The sequence below is a fragment of the Notechis scutatus genome, chromosome 1 (assembly GCF_049901735.1).
Source record: "Notechis scutatus isolate UNSWTSFEM ecotype Mainland chromosome 1, rNotScu1.2, whole genome shotgun sequence".
In the NCBI taxonomy this organism is placed as follows: domain Eukaryota; kingdom Metazoa; phylum Chordata; class Lepidosauria; order Squamata; family Elapidae; genus Notechis; species Notechis scutatus.
This window is the reverse complement of record NC_142009.1, coordinates 224,080,813-224,098,208: the sequence shown is the minus strand read 5'-3', so window position 1 is coordinate 224,098,208 and position 17,396 is coordinate 224,080,813. Positions and strand designations below refer to the sequence as shown.

At 47.3% G+C, this 17,396-nt stretch overlaps 1 protein-coding gene across 6 annotated transcripts in view; it reads left to right on the top strand.

Moving 5' to 3' along the window:
* The window catches only part of LOC113410794 (protein lifeguard 3-like), a 56,660-nt gene that overhangs the window by 25,350 nt on the left and 13,914 nt on the right, over positions 1–17,396 (top strand). For 2 of the 6 annotated variants that reach the window (XM_087950366.1, XM_087950364.1), the window contains exons 2-3: positions 13,737–13,901; positions 16,720–16,924. In XM_087950366.1, the coding sequence (XP_087806492.1) occupies positions 16,732–16,924 (193 nt within the window). In that variant the 5' untranslated portion in view covers positions 13,737–13,901; positions 16,720–16,731. The remainder of the gene's footprint in view (positions 1–13,736; positions 13,902–16,719; positions 16,925–17,396) is intronic. The other 4 variants (XM_087950367.1, XM_026665528.2, XM_087950365.1 and 1 more) reach the window with 2 other exon arrangements.

The following is a 17,396-nucleotide window of genomic DNA, read 5'->3' as shown; positions in this document are numbered from 1 at the left end:
GCAGGGCTCACCTATCTGACGCCTGGGCCATTAAATCAGCTACGGCCGCCTCATTTTTCACGAGGTCCTCTATCCGCTGGCTACGTCAGCTCAAGGACCACATCCCTGCTTCCAATCTCAGAGCTCACCAGGATATAGCGAAGTTAGTGGCTGCAGCGAGTTCTCGGCTGACGCCACTTACCAGTCGGTAAAATTTTCTTCCAGGGCCATCACGTCGCACGTCACGGCTCGACGCATGCTATGGCTCAAACACTGGCAGGCGGACGTAAGAATAAGGTCAAGCTGGCCACTGCTCCCATTACGGGAGATAAACTGTTTGGCCCAGCTTTGGAACCACTGCTGGTCGAGGGCCGCAGTAAGAGAAAGTATCTGCCCTCCTTTTTCGAAGATCGGAGGCCAGGGGCTCTCAGCCCTTTCGGAGGAGCTTTCACGCCCCTTCTACCAACCCCCTTCCCGCCCAGATACCCTAGACCCCCTTCCTTCCGATCCCAGGACCGCACGGACCGGGCGACAGATCCAGACGCGGTGGCGGCTACAAGAGACCCTTTCGGGATCGGGAGGAAGGCCCTACCGCAGAAGGTAGAGCCTCTTCCTCCCCCTCATTGGCGGCCGCCTCAGCCACTTCGCCGCCCAATGGGACATATCCACATCCGATGCATGGGTTAGGGACACAATTAGGTTTGGTCTCGCCCTGGAGTTCAAGTCCGCCCCCTGATTGTTTCATCCCATCCCCCTCCTCAAGGGATCCCTCCAAACGTGCACTAATGGATGCAGCCATCCATCATCTTCTTGACATCCAGGCCATTCAACCTGTCCCTCCGGATCAGAGAGGAAAGGGGTTTTACTCCCATCTCTTTGTGGTGCCCAAACACTCTGGGGTTGGAGAGCCATCCTGGACTTGAAACGGCTCAACCGTCACCTTATCCAGCGTAGATTCAAAATGCACACCTTGCAATCAATTCTTTTAGGCACCAGGCGGGAGACTGGTTATCTTCCATAGATCTTTCGGAGGCATACCTCCATATTCCAATCAGGCCTTCCCATTACAAATTCCTCAGGTTCTGTCATAATAGCCTTCATTATCAATACGTGGCCCTTCCCTTTGGACTGGCCTCGGCCCCCGGACCTTCACCAAGGTCCTGGCGGCCCTGGCGGCTCATCTCAGGAGCGTTCCCGTCCGCCTCCACTGCTACTTGGACGATATCCTTATTCTATCCCGTCCAAATCCCAGGCAGTCAGGGATACCAGGGTCACCCTCTCCACCTTACGGGCACACGGGTTTCTAGTCAATTGGCAAAAGAGCCAACTTACCCCTTCCACCCGAATCAACCACTTGGGTGCCATAATTGATTCGGTTTCTCAAAGAGTTTTCCTCTCCCAGGAGAGGTTCCTTAGCATTCAAGCCCTGGTCAAACAGATCAGGCGTTCAAGGAGGGTGGCCTTACTGGACCTCTCTAAATTGTTGGGCAAAATGGTGTCATGCATCTCTATTATTCCCTGGGCCCGTCTACACAGCAGATCCCTCCAGTGGTTCCTGCTCCCGTTCCAACGATCCGGAAGAAGCAACTCGAAGGCCAGAGTCAGGGTCCCTCCAAGGGTCCTCACGTCTCTTCTCTGGTGGACCAATCCCGCCATCAACAGAGGTCACCTCTTCGCGGAACCTCAACGACTCACCGTCACTACGACGCAAGCCTGTCCGGTTGGGGCGCTCATCTCGACTCGCTCTCGGCACAGGGCAGATGGTCGCCGACCGAGCAGAGGTGCAGCATCAATTGGCTAGAGCTTCACGCTGTCCATCTGGCCCTGCGCAGTTTTCCTCAGATCCGCAAACATCACGTCCTCGTTCTCACGGACAACGTCACGGCCAAGGCCCATATCAACAGGCAAGGGGCACCCAGTCCATCCAGCTAATGAGGAGGCCGGCGCCTTTGCCGCTGGGCAGAATCCAACCTCCTATCACTAAAAGCCGAACACATCTCCGGAGTAGACAATACTCAGGCGGACTGGCTGAGCAGGGCCACGGTGGACCAGGCAGAATGGCGTCTCCATCCATCCCTATTCGAGGAAGCGTCCAGAATATTCGGCCTTCCGGTGGTGGACCTCTTCGCCTCCCGTCCAACACTCAGCTTCCACGGTTCTTCTCCCGGTATCCATCTCACCGGTCGGAGAATCACAACGCTCTGCGCTGCCCATGGCCCCCAGGGCTCCTATATGCCTTCCCTCCGCTCCCGTTAGTTCCCAGAGTAATACAGAAACTTCTTCAGGAGAGGGCAGACCTTCTCCTGGTGGCTCCCTATTGGCCCAGGCGACCGTGGTTTGCGGATCTCCGCAATTTATCGGTAGCGCCCCATGGAGGATCCCCGGACAGGGTCTCCCTCTCTCAGGGGCCCCTTCTGCATCCGGAGCCTCAATGGCTCCAGTTAGCCGTCTGGAGGTTGAGCGGATCCGTCTGACTAGTGAGAATCTCTCGAGTCAAGTCATAGACACTATTTTGGCCGCCAGGCGACCTTCCACTACTCGAATTTATGATGCCACTTGGAAGGGGTTCTGCAAGTGGTGTAGCGGGTCTCAGGTTGATCCCCTCTCTCCCTCTGTGGCTCAGATCCTAGATTTTCTTCAGGAAGGCCTTCGCAAGGGGCTCGCACCTGACACTCTGAGACGACAAGTTTCTGCCCTCTCAACCGTGGTCTCCTGTGATAACTACGGTTCCCTTTCTCATCACCCCGAATTAGATCTTTCCTTAGGGCGCCACCAACCTGTGCCCTCCCACTGTTCACAGGTTCCCCACATGGGACCTCAACAAGGTCCTCGTTTCTCTCACACGTTCCCGTTCGAACCTTTGAGGATTCATCCCTTCAGTTTCTCACCTTTAAGGTAGTTTTTCTAGTAGCTATTACTTCTGCTCGCGAGTTTCGGAAATAGCGTTGTCAGTTAGGAGCGATCTATGCGTGTTCCACGCTGATCGGGTGGTCCTTCGTCCCGACCCCACCTTCCTACCCAAAGTTAACTCTCCCTTCCATAGGTCACAGGAACTGGTTCTACCAAATTTTTGCCCTAGGCCCTCCAGGGGCAGGGAGGTCCTCTGGCACACCCTAGATGTTAGAAGGGCCTTGCGTATATATATTAAGCGCACTCAATCCATGCGAAGGTCGGAATCCCTCTTCCTATCCTTTCAACCCAGGTCACTGGGGCTTAAGGTTTCTCCTTCCACCATCAGTCGCTGGATCAGGGCTACTATTGCGAGGTGCTACCTTTCCCATTCTCTGCCCGCTCCGGGTGGAATAACCGCCCATTCCACCAGAAGTGCAGCCACCTCGGCGGCCTGGGCCACGCAAGCCCCATCGCTGACATTTGTCGGGCAGCCACCTGGACCTCTCCGTCCCCGTTTATCAGACATTATAAAATAGATACGTACGCCTCAGCGGAGGCCTCTTTTGGCCGACGGGTCTTACAGAGGGTCATCAGTGATCCGGAGGGGCCTTCGGGCCAGACGGAGTCCCACCCGTAGGACAGCCCAGCTTTGGTATGTCCCAGTCTCTGGATGCTCCGAGCGGCTCGAGGGAGAATGGGCGTTGGTTCTTACCTGATACGCCCCTTCTCAGTGAGCCGCGAGGAGCATCCAGCCCCACCCTTATTTCTCCGTCTGGTGGGGACTCTTGCTTCAGCCAAGGAGCCAATAGTAGATTAGAAAGAATTAATAACCTCTCTTCTCGTTATCGCAAAAACTGGGGAGACGCTGCGCGATACCACGTGAGGGGCGGAGCGTTTCCTCATCTAAAGCTCAGCCTGCAAGAAGAGGACTCAGAAGCACATCCCAGTCTCTGGATGCTCCTCGCGGCTCGCCGAGAAGGGGCGTATCAGGTAAGAACCAACGCCCAATTTATTAGGAAGCTAGGTTTCATCTGGGTGCCTGGTTGGGGTGTGTTTGAGCTGGAGGTATCAGGGGGAGTCTGACTCACAGACGAACACTATACAGAAGCCTGATGATGGCAGATGAGATTCTGCCGAAACATTGCTACAACTTTAAAAGCACAACTATAATGACGTGGGAAATGTCCCGAACAGCTGTCCTGCCCTACATAAGAGGTACAACAGACAAAATCAGTAAGATACTACACAGGCATCACATCAAGACTGCCCTCAAAACAGACAGAAATATAGCAGCCATCCTAAGAAACCCCAAAGATAATATTGACCTGGAAAACCAAGGCATATATGAAGTCCCCTGCGCATCATGCCCTGCCACATACATTGGACAGACCAATAGAAGAATAAGTACCCGCCTGGATGAACACAAAAATGCAGTCAAAAAGCTGGAACATACTTCCTCACTAGTCCAACACATGAAAGCCACAGGTCATAGCATCGACTTCAATGGCACCAAAACCCTAGCCACTATAGAAAACCCCAGCTACAAAATTATCAGAGAAGCCATAGAGATTGAAAAAAGACCTGAAAGCATGAATAGAAGAGATGACTCCACCAGACTGTCAATTATCTGGAAGCCTGCACTCACAAACAAAAACATCTCCACACCACAAGCCAAGCAAACACCTGGGCACAAAGAGACCCCCCCCCCCGATGCCATCGCTAAGTCGTATGACTCTCACTCTATTCCAATGCCCCAAGGGATTACCGCTCACTCCACCAGGAGTGCAGCCACCACAGCAGCATGGGTGACCCAAGCTACAATAGAGGAGATTTGCAGAGCTGCAACCTGGGCTTCTCCATCTCCATTTATTAGAAATTATAAAATTGACGTATTTGCTTCTGCTGAGGCTTCATTTGGTAGGCGAGTTTTGCAGCAGGTTATTTCAGAGACAGTTAGGTCTGCAACCCAGACGGAGTCCCTCCCTTAGGACAGTGCCAAGCTTTGGTATGTCCTATCACTGGATGCTCTGAACAGCTCATGGGAGAAAGGGCTTTGGTACTTACCAGATACACCCGTTCTCTGTGAGCTGTGAAGAGCATCCAGTCCCACCCTTTTATTCCGACTGGTAGGGGGTCTGTTCCGGCCAGGGTTATTACATAGGCTTAAGCATATAGGGTATCAATACCTCAGATTTGCAAAACTGGGGACACTAAGGAGGAGTCTCGTGGAGGAGGAGGAGTGTCCTCAAGTTTAAGCCCAGCCTTCCTAGAAGGGACTGAAGCACCTTTCCGTCACTGGATGCTCTTCACAGCTCACAGAGAACGGGCGTATCAGGTAAGTACCAACGCCCTTTTCATGTCTCTCCCCCACCCCTCGTTTCCTTCCATGGATGCCTATGGAAGGATGGCATAGCTTGGAAGACATCAAGTTGGGAAAAGCCAGGCCATTTTCTTTCATTCATAGATTTGCCACTTAGTGCATTTATGGTTGGTCAGTATCCACCTAGGCTCTTTCTTGTAGTTGCTTCCTCTAAAGAAATGTACATTCCCTTTACAAGGTGTTCTTTGTTGGGCTCCACATATGCCACTTTCTTTAGATACACTTCCATTTAAAGCAGAGTTCCTTAAACTTTATGCCACCACACTTTCTTTTAGCATAATCTTAATGTTGACACTTCCTCTCAATTCCGGATGTCAAAATGAACACGCACAGGAACAATGAAAACAATATGATGAAACTTTTTTAAAAATGAAGACATAAAAAATAAAAAAAATGTTCACACTTCCCCTGAACTCTGTCTGAATCTCCTCAAGGGGGTTTCATCCCCCAGTTTGGGATATCCTGGTTTAAGAAGAATGAATCACTGATGAAATGAGTTTTGTTTTTTTTTCCCCTAAAGGGAAGCAGGAGCTTCTATATCCACTTAGATGAATTTTAAGTAGTGTGCAGTAATTGTTTCTTGAATTTCTTGTACCTAAATGTATTAGCCAAGAGGTGTGTAACTGCAGTGAATTCACTCATAAACTCTTTTCCTCTAACAACAAACATAAGGCATAAAAGTTTCCTTTCCAAAGAAAAAATGTTTGTTGATTTTTTTTCAATTTAGAAAAGAAATTTATAAAAGTAACAACTGGGCTTGTGAATGCTTTCTCTGTGTAAGTTTAAGTTTGGGGATGTTCCACAGGATATCTGCAAGCAAATATATACCTGCCATTTTCTTATTTTCTCACTTTATTGTTTTTATAATTTATTTTAATTAATAAAGAAGTACATGGGAATGTGGCAAAGCCCCAATAACCGGCATCACTTCATTTACAAGAATGCCTCTTAGGTATGCTTTAGAAATTGATGGATGAGTGTAGCTCAGTGGTCTGTTAAGAACTTACCCATCTGCCAGGAAAAAGAATGAAATAAAAGGATCAGTTGAGAGCAAGAAGTGAGATAGGATGAGTAGGAGAAGCTGCTTTATGGGCCAGATCATACTGCAGATAACTGAACTTCCCATGGCAGACATTTTAGGTGAGTGCCCATAAATCGGGTGGGATTCTACCAGTTCTCACCTATTCGCTAGAACCAGTTGTTAACACTCTAAGCAGTCTGGAGAACCGGTTGTTAGAATAAATTACTGGCCTAATCCTGTAAGGAAGGCAGGAAGGAAACATTCTGGTGTTGCTTGCAGAAACTGCCTCTCCGTTAACCCTTATTACATTCTTGGCAGGACTAGACTTCCTGTCTCAGGAACGTCTCTGGAGTTTTTTCCCCTTCCTTTGCTGGTACTTTGCTTGTGTGGAATGACCATTCAAAGTTACAATGGCACTGAAAAAAGTGACTTATGACCATTTTTCACACTTATGACTGTTGCAGCATCCCCACAGTCATGAGAGGCCAGGCGAGGAGATGCATGCCTCGATGTGAGTGATATTGAATTGGCCATGCCCAGCCAGTCACATGACCACTAAGCCACACCCACCAACTAAGCCATGCCCACAGAACCGGTTGTTAAAAAATTTGAATCCCACCCCTGCCATAAATATGCTCTAAATTCATGTACATGTAAAACTTGCCTAAAAAAATCAGGAACCCTTGGTTTAGACACTGATAACTTACCAATGCTCTGACCCAGAAGCAGCAGAGTGAGGGAGAAGAACTAGCTCTCCCCACCCTCCCAATTCAGCTTAAAAATTTCTTCTATGTTCCACTTGAGGTGATTCAGTTTCCAGGAAAATCATTGTACAAAATTTGGGAATGATAGCATTCTAGATATCTATTACAGCAGGGGTCTCCAATCCCCAGGCCACAGACCGATATCTTGTTCGTGGCCTGTTAGGAACCGGGCTGCACAAGCAGCAGGAAAACAAGCAAATGTTCATCTGCGCATGCGCAGGAACTAGGTTGCATGGAAATCATTCCCCCCTGTGGTCCATGGAAAAATTGTCTTCCGCAAAAACAGTTCCTGGTGCTAGAAAGGTTGGGGACCATTGCACGGTCCCACTAGGGAGAAGATCCGAAGGCAGTTTATATTTCGGTCAAGTTAGACCATGATATGTGTCAGTCCTCAAATAAACCATACAGGAAACACAACAAAATGAACTAATTCTATTTTATTGTAAGGCTACCTTCACAAAATCTTGCAAGTCTAAAGACACACATTTCCTGCTTCCACTTTGAACGGCTTGATCCCTTAGGATGGGTCCTTCCCTTCCTAAGTTTCTTCCTCGGACCGTTCTCCTGCCTCTCTGGTCCAGTTGTTTCCTAGACAGTGCCTCTTCCCCTCTTTCCACAATGACATCCATACATTCCATTACAATTTGTCACCGGACTTCTTTTTGCTCTGGTCACACAATGTTCCGTGATAACTGAGGACTTTCCCTGATGGACTTTCCCTGGAAGATGACGTCCCAGTTCATTAAGTAAATAAATACATCTGTGCATCTATTCCGGGCATGAATAGCCCCTTTTGAGCATTTTATAGGTTTGCTTAAAAGAACAAGGACAACATGAGACATACGTTTGCATAAGCTACTGCTAGGACTAGATATGAGATATGCTAACAAGAAGAAGAAATTACCTGTTTTCTCAATTCACCCAGAAACTGTGACCTGTTTCTTCCTCTGTGCCCTGGATAATAATTCCTAACTGCCACTATTTACAAATGTCACAGTTGTGTTATGTAAGCAGTACAATCTCTCATATGCCTAGCAAATCTTCTATCCAGGGAAGACTGCTAAGTATTTTCTGCATTGCATCCAGACATGCTGAAGGAGGAAATGTTTAACATTTTGGCCGAGCACACAAGTATGTGTAATAAAAGGAGGAACTTCAATTTTCTTGCTCTTATTCATTGCTAGGTTTTGTTATCTGCTTGCCCATCTTTTTTTTTTTTTAATGTACTGGCCAAGTAATGTCTTGCCATGTCTCTTTTGTATTCTTCACTTGAACTTTCTTGTAGGCCAGTTTGGTCTCTCTAGTAATCAGTCAGCATTCATGGTGTACTAGCTTTGGTGCCTCTTCTTCTCTGTCCTTTAGATATTCTTCCAGTGCTCCTTTTTCTTCTTCAGCTGTCTGATGTATTCTCAATATTCCGCTCCCACCTATTTTCCCAAATAAGTACAGTTGGTCAACATTGCTGCATGGATGAAGGCCATCACTCATTGTCATTCTCCTCCATGCTGCTGCGAGAGCCCAGGATGGGTATGACTCCTCCTGATGACATCATCAAGCTGGGTCCATCTAGTATAAAAGTAGCAGCCTGTGGGAGAAACCCCCCAGCTTTGACTCAGCTTCTTTCGATGACCATAAGCTGGTGTCTCTAAAAGCAGTTTAGTTAGCAGCAAAAGTGAAAGCTATCGTCATCATTGGCATAGCTCCCGGGGAACTGGTGCAGCTGTGCCTTCAGGAGAGTAGGGCTACACTCTCCTGCAACGCCGAGGATTCGATGTTTTCTTCAAAGTAGGGAGTAACCCTTCATCCTCCCCTACAGTCTTCCCTCAGTGATTTCGGCTGCCACGATGGTAAACATCGGTAAACATCGCATTGGAGATAACAGCACCTCTCAGCTGATCGTAAATTTTCACTTTATTGCCGTTTGGGGCTGTTTACAGCCTAAGGAGCGATTTAACCCCTGCGTAGCCTGTAGTTCTTGCGAGCGGCCAATTTGGAGGCTTCTTCTTCAACCGCACATGGCGAGCGGCCATTTTTAAAGCTTTTTCTAAAAAAAGTAGCGAGTGGCCATTTTAGGTGGCATCATCCCCCAAAGGCCAGCTTCTACTATTCATAAGCTCCTATTCAGGCTACTGCATAGACAACACAGTGAGGATCACTTCCAGAACCTTTGTGTCTGTTTATGCATACTATGGATCAAGACAAGGCCCACACAGAGTCTTCAGGCCTGATCTCTCAAGGCCCCCAAGCTGGCAAAAGAAAGAGAAGGAGACAATGCTCCCAGTCTGTTCAAAGGGAGGTGGTGGCCAAGATTAGGGCCAAAGCTTTGGGCCCTAAGAAAACATCCCAGGCCGAATTAAAGGCAGAGAAATGAAGGCATGCAGCCTTAGAAAGGCAGTTCAACAAAACTATTGAGCAAATGAGGGGTCAACTACAACAGGCTTCCCAACCAGCCAATCCTCTAGTTGTTCAGCCAGCTACTTCTAGGGAGAGGGAAGATACCCCAGCTCCTCTTAGCCACCTCCAATCCTGGTCCCCAGAGTGACCTAAAATCCAACCAGGACCTCAAGACTTGAGCAGGTCAGGTCCCTACTTCGCCCAGAGTCCTTGGGATCTTTCTTCTTCATCTATCCCATCCATGGCCCAAAGCAGCTCTTGATCAAGACCAGAGGTCACTTTTACTCCAACAGCAGCAGGTCTTCGGTCCCTGGATCCTCCATCGAGTGGCAGATCTTCTGACATCAACAAAGTAGTCTCCTTAGCCATCACACAGGGTCTGGCAGAAGGGCTTCAACACATCTTCAGGCCTTCAGACAGACCTCAGCCTTCCTTCCCGGCTTGTCCTCTAGCGCAGATTCCCCAAAGGGGACTACTTCGCCGTGTAGAACAAAGGGCCCATCTTACCTATGTGGAAGGAGTGGACCTCACTCAGGGAGAGTATGAGGAATCATCTGAGCGCAGCCCCTCCCCTGATTCTGATCTGGAAGAGAGAGAAATCTGGGACCCCAGCTTCTCGGAGGAAGAGGAAGATCTGAGGCCTGATCAGCCTCCTTCGGCTTTTGTATTCAAATCCGCTTTATTCAAACCTTTCCTACACAAGGCACTGGTAACAGCCCAGTTGTCAGTGGAGGAAATTGCCTCAAGTAGTACAATCGGAGCATGGGGATTACCTCTTCTCAAAACACATTGTTCATTCAGAGGTCCTTCCTTCCCCCATCATCTTTCTTGACTTAGTCAAGGAACAATTTGCCTTCCCCACTGCAGGCCCCCGCCCATCATCCCAAGATAGATGGTTCTACAACATGGGTCCTTCCTTAGCTACGGCTCTGGTAGTTCCCCCAGTAGACGCCCCAGTTGTGGCCTCCTTCTCCTCAAGCACTCCAACTGAGCCTGAGGACATACTAAAGGCAGAGGACAAACGCTCCAAACAAACACTGAAACATAACCATCAAGCCTCGTCTTGGGCCATCCGGGCCTCGATTGCTGCATCATTCTTTACAAGGTCTTCCATCCACTGGCTACGCCAACTTCAAGGCCGCATACCTCCATCAGACTGTAGGTCGCATCAAGACCTCAATAAGATCATAGCAGCAGCAGAGTTCTCGGTTGACTCCACCCTCAATGCCGCCAAGTTCTCTTCCAGGGCCATGGCATCATCAGTGGCAGCTAGGAGACTGCTATGGCTATGAAATTGGCAAGCGGAGCCTCGACGAAAGTGGAAACTAGCTTCTGCCCCAAGCTGTTTGGAGATGCCCTTGACCCATTTGTTGTTGAAACAAAAGACAAATGGAAAGTCCTTTCATCAACAGGAAAGAGAGCAGACTTCCGCCCTACCCCATACCAGCCTCCCTCATTCAAGCCCAAAAACGCTTCTCGCTTCTCCAGACCTCAGAGAGCGTATTCTCAGCGTCAAAATCAATGCCATGAGGCTACCGGCAGACAACAAACTGCGGGTAAATGGCCCTTTCATGGGGGAGGGGGTCGCTACTTCCGTCGTTCTAAATAATCTCTCGTTCTCCCCTCCCATCGGAGGTCATTTGGCCTCCTTTGCTTCCAGATGGGAGGAGTCAATGAAAGACGCCTGAATACTCAATACAGTAAGGTCGGCTACACTCACGGGCTCTTCGATGGTTCCTGCTCCCTTTTCAATGAGCAGGAACCAGCCACACATCTGCCAAGGTCCTGCTCTCTCCAGAGGTCCTCCGTTCCTTCAATTGGTGGCTTTCCCCAACCCTTTCGAAGTGTCTCCTGTTCAAGGAACCGGACAGACTGATCATCACCACCGATGCAAGTCTCCTGGGTTGGGGAGCCCACATGGAGGGTCTCATCACTCAAGGGATCTGGTCCCAGTTAGACAGGACTAGGCGCATAAACTGGCTAGAACTCAGAGCCATTTATCTAGCCCTGAAACATTTCAGGGACAGGATAGTGGGGTCCCATGTGCTAGTGTTGACAGACAACATGGCTGCAAAGGTGCACGTCAACTGGCAGGGGGGCACTCAGAGGTCCAGGGCCCTCATGAGGGAAGCCGAAAGGTTGGGGAGGTGGGCAGAGAGACATCTGCTGTCTATTACAGCAGACCACATCTCGGGAGTTGACAACTCCCAGGCCGAAGGGCTGAGCAGGAGCCCAGTCGCCCACACAGAATGGTCCCTTCCCCAGTCCATTTTCAGGGATCTCTTCCTCAGGTTCGGGACCCTTCATCTCTCCCCAAAACGAAGAGGTAGACCTCTTCGTCTCTCCCCAAAACGCTCAAGTAGACAGATTTTTCACCAGGTTTCCTTGTCAGGGAGCGGAGGGGACCAATGCACTTCGGAGCAGATGGCCCACCGGTCTCCTCTATGCCTTTCCAACTCTTCCCATCATTCCGGCAGTCATTTGGAAGATGTTGGAGGAACGGGCAGAGCTGATTCTCCTAGCCCCCCCATTGGCCCAGGAGACCCTGGTTTGCAGATCTGGTGAACCTGTCTGTAGCCACTCCCTGGAGGATTCCAGACCACATGATCTCACTACATCAGGGGACACTGCTCCACCCGGATCCCCAGTGGTTCAAATTGACCATGTGGCGCTTGAGCGGCAACTATTAAGAGAAGCCAATCTTCCAGACCAGGTCATCCTTACTATCCAGGCGTCTCGTAAATCTTCTATGACGTGTATGTACAATGCCACCTGGAGGGTTTTTTATCATTGGTGTCACAGGGAAGGTCTCTCTCCTACAGTAGCGGGGGCACATTTCTCTAGTCCAAAATCCTTTGCAATATCTTGGCTATATATGAGGACAATCTTTGAGCTGCTATTCTATTACAGATTGTGTTTTTTTCATACAGCTTCATATCATCTAAGCAAAGGGGGTAGGTGTGATAGCCTGGCAAATGGTTTTGAGGTTTGATAGCAATGGACTGACTTGTTCAGTATTGTTGACAGAAAAATCAATGCAATAGCAAACAGTAGTGGTGAAAACGAATCTCCTTGAAAGATTCCTGTCTTGATATTAGCCTCTCCTGATCCATCACCATTGACCAACAGCCATGACTTACATTGACCTGTTAATTTTTGCACAAAAGTCTGATGTTTCTACTGACCTCTGTATTTCTAGGCACCTAATTATCCAATCATATAGCAGGGAGTCAAATGCCTTCTTGTAATCAATCCATGGTACATTCAAACTGGTTTTATTACCAGTATTCTTCTTCAACAAAATAATTCCAAATCAATCAAAGAGCCCGGTACCAAGTGAGCAATTCAATATAACAGTAAGTTTAAAACAGTACCTTGAATTTATATTATTTAAAACAGGTGGTAACTTAGTACTGTCAGCCAAATATGAGTGGGCAACCAATGGACCCTGCACTAATCCATTAATCAAAGAAAAAGGTATTTAACCCCTTTTTACATCCCAAATGACATTTCCAGAGATGAAAGGAACTGGTTCTAGAAGTGTGTGGCCAAGTCTCTAAAGCTCAGATTCTGGACACCCTGATGCTAGAGCAAGGAATCCAGTTTGATCTAATGGTTAAGGCAGGGCACTCGAAAGCAGAAGTCATTGAGTTCAAGTCCCACCTTAGCCATGCAAGCAAGTTGTGTGACTTTGGGCCAGTCACTTTCTCTCAGCCAGAGATGGTATTCAGCGGGTTCTGACCAGTTCTGGAGAACCAGTAGCGGAAATTTTGAGTAGTTTGGAGAACCGGCAAATCCCACCTCTGAGTGGAGATTTTGCAGTATCCTTCCCCTGCCACGCCCACCAAGCGACGCCCACAGAACCGGGAGTAAAAAAAATTGAATCCCACCACTGCTCTCAGCCCAACTCACCTCACAGGGTTGCCGTTCTGGGGAAAATAGGAGGAGAAAGAGATATTGGATATGTTCACCACCTTGAGTTATTTATAAAAATAATAAAGGCTGGATATAAATAAAATAATACATCTAAAAAGTCTCCACCGCCAAACTTAACCCTCCTTGATATCACTGAGCCTTCCCCATCTTGGAAATGTTAAGTATGGTCCTGGTTCCTCCACAGGTTGTCCTTCCCTAATCTAATAGGAAAAAGGTAGAGAACTTAGATCTGGCCAGCTGGGACATTGTATTCCAAACAGAAAGGCAAAACAGAAAGCCTCATTAAAGGACTATTCTTCGTTCCTTAAACTGCCAGCGAGTGAAGGTACACGTTGTGCTGTTCTCATTGGCTATCATTATTTTGCCGTAGGAACACTCTGAGGCCATCCTTGCTGATTTAAAGTGGGACCAGGATTTGTCCTGATTTACGGGAAATGATTGGTAGAATCCTCTATTGTCCTCCTATAAAGCATCACCTGCCAGTGGGAAAACAACTACTAAGCACTTTAATCTAGACTCGGGCAAGAAGAGGCAGGTGCTTAGAATCACATCTTTGTTTTATTTATTTATTTATTTGAGGTGTTTTGCATACTTCCTCAAACCAATTTTGGGACTCAGCTGGCTGAGGAATTCTGGGAGTTGAAGTCCACAAGTCTTAAAGTTGCCAAGGTTGGACACCCCTGATCTAGGTCCTAAAGTTGTCCTAAAGGTGCTTTTTCAAGAGGCAACTGGACTTTCTGGTTTTTCTTTGAAGATGTTTCACTTCTCATCCAAAAAGCTGCTTCAGCTCTGGAAGCACCTTTGGAATGATCGTAAGGACCTGCTACTTTCATGTCATGATTAAGAGGGTTGTTTTAAAACCAGTCTTTGTGTTTCATACTGCCTGGGGGTCAATAGTATTTGAAATGAAGAGGCTACGCATGGCTTTTACATTAACATTTGATGACGGAAAGGAGAAGGCATATCATACACACCCTAGAGAAGAATGCTACCACTAGATTGTTCCATTCTTCCTTTTCCCGCTTATCTGAAGGCAGCCATGTAGCTTGCATGAAAATTGGAGCCCTCCTTAACCTCTAGGATGTTGATCTGGCTTATCCCAGGTGAATAAACAGGTGACTGTTTATTCATGTCCCTGTGTAGTCATATTAACATTCCCTTTTATATACTTTCTCTCCCTCCCTCCTTCCTCTAGTCCCTTTTTCTCTGACATATACAGTATCTCACAGAAGTGAGTACACCCCCTCACATTTTGTGAATATTTAAGTATATCTTTTCATGTGACAATACTGAAGAAATGACACTTGGCTACAATGTAAAGTAGTAAGTATACAGCTTGTATAACAGTGTAAATGTGCTGTCCCCTCAAAATAATACAACACACAGCCATTAATGTCTAAACCCCGGCAACAAAAGTGAATACACCCCTAAGTGATAATGTTCAAATGGGGCCCAAGTAGCCATTTTCCCTCCCTGGTGGCATGTGACTCATTAGTGTTACAAGGTCTCAGGTGTGAAGGGGAGCAGTTGTGTTAAATTTGCTGTTATCGCTCTCACTCTCTCATACTGGTCACTGGAAGTTCAACATGCCACCTCATGGCAATGAGCACTCTGAGGATCTGAAAAAAAAAAATGAATTCTTGCTCTACATAAAGATGGCCTGGGCTATAAGAAGATTGCCAAGACCCTGAAACTGAGCTGCAGCACGGCGGCCAAGACCATACAGCAATTTAACAGGACAGGTTCCACTCAGAACAGGCCTCGTCATGGTCGACCAAAGAAATTGAGTGCCCATGCTCAGCGTCATATCCAGAGGTTGGCTTTGGGAAATAGACGTATGAGTGCTGCCAGCATTGCTGCAGAGGTTGAAGCGGGGGTGGTGGAATCAGCCTGTCAGTGCTCAGACCATATATGAGACACTGCATCAAATTGGTCTGCAGGGCTGTCGTCCCAGAAGGGAGCCTCTTCTAAAGATGTTGCACAAGAAAGCCCACAAATGGTTTGCTGAAGACAAGCAGTCTTAAGGACATGGATTTCTGGAACCGTGTCCTGTGGTCCAATGAGGCCAAGATAAACGTATTTGGTTCAGATAGTGTCAAGTGTGTGTGGGGGCAACCAGGTGAGGAGTACGAAGACAAGTGTGTCTTGCCTACCGTCAAGCATGGTGGTGGGAATGTCATGGTCTGGGGTTGCAGACTGGGGAGCTACAATTCATGGAGGGAACCATGAATGCCAATATGTGCTGTGACATACTGAAGCAGAGCATGATCCCCTCCCTTCGGAGACTGGGATGCAGGGCAGTATTCTAACATGATAACAACCCCAAACACACCTCCAAACAACCACTGCCTTGGTAAAGAAGCTGAGGGCAAAGGTGATGGACTGGCCAAGCATGTCTCCAGACCTAAACCCTATTGAGCATCTGTGGGGCATCCTGAAATGGAAGGTGGAGGTGCGTAAAGTCTCTAACATCCACCAGCTCTATGATGTCGTCATGGAGGAGTGGAAGAGGACTCCAGTGGCAACCTGTGAAACTCCGGTGAACTCTATGCCCAAGAGGGTTAAGGCAATGCTGGAAAATAATGGTGGCCACACAAAATATTGACCCTTTGGGCCCCATTTGGACATTATAATTTAGGGGTGTACTCACTTTTGTTGCCAGCAGTTTAGACGTTAATGGCTGTGTGTTGCGTTATTTTGAGGGGACAGCACATTTACCCTGTTATACAAGCTGTATACTCACTACTTTACATTGTAGCCAAGTGTCATTTCTTCAGTGTTGTCACATGAAAATATATACTCAAATATTTATAAAATGTGAGGGGGTGTACTCACTTCAGTGAGATACTGTGCATCACAATTGTACTTAATAAAATCTATTATGAAAGAAACTGAAGATTCTCAAGTTCTCACTCTTGATTGTAATTACATTGATAGGTATGTCACAGTCCAAAGCTATGGGGCCTTCAAGTATATTTGCTTTCTTCATATTTTGCACTCTAACCTGTTTTAAAATAGATTTAGACAGTGAAGGGCAAACTATTTATTTCATGAATCAGCCTTGAATCCAGTGTGACCCACAGGAAGCCTCAGAGAAAAGCCCCTTTCTCTGTTGCTGTCTCTGGCAACGCTACACCAGGAAACAATGACAAACAGAAGTACTGTATTATGTAAACCTTACAAGGTCCTTAACTCCTCTTACTTTGATGGTTTGCTGTTGGCTCCCTCTGCTGGCCATTTTGTGGAATGTTCTTGGAATGACAGGTTGTCTAAACAGGATACAAAGGGTGGGAAGGGTGATTTGAATGGTTTTCATTTAGGGCTTGACAAAAAATGCCTTTTTGTTTTTTCAGTGCTGAAACAACATGTCACATCCCTCTGCTCCTCCAAGCTATGAAGATCGGAACCCCCTCTATCCTCCACCAGGGGGAGGATATCCTGGAGCTTATCCACAACCACCACCCTATAGCGGTGGGTATCCTGAACCGGGAGGCTACTCCCACCCAGGAGGGTACCCCCAGCCGTTTCCTCCTGTGCCTACACCAGCTATGAATTTTGGTAATGCTTATAGTTTTTTTCCTTCTTTCTCTCTTGATAGGATGTGCGGGGTAATGAGTGGGGCAGTGGCAGAGGGAGAGAAGAGATAAAAGTGGAAGCTTCCATAATTGCAAGTTTTAAGAGTAGACAAGGCTAAAATGTGACACTCTGGTTTTTATCCTTAAAAACAGCCATTTAGAAATGTGGTAAATATATTGAAAAGCATGAGACTGTCTGCATCCTATTCTAAAGTTTGCATTCTAAAAAAAAAAGATAAAAAAGAAAGTGTTTGGGAGAATGAAGAAGGAAAGAACAAGCACGGTATGAGGAGTATATATATAAAATATGTCTGAATATTTAATTTCATAATTTTAACCCAAATTATAGAGAATACGTTATGTCATTTGCTGCCATATCTGTTTCCTCTCCAATTACTTATCTGCTTAAATTGAAGTGACTGCCTTGTACAAACAAAGAATTACAGATAATACAG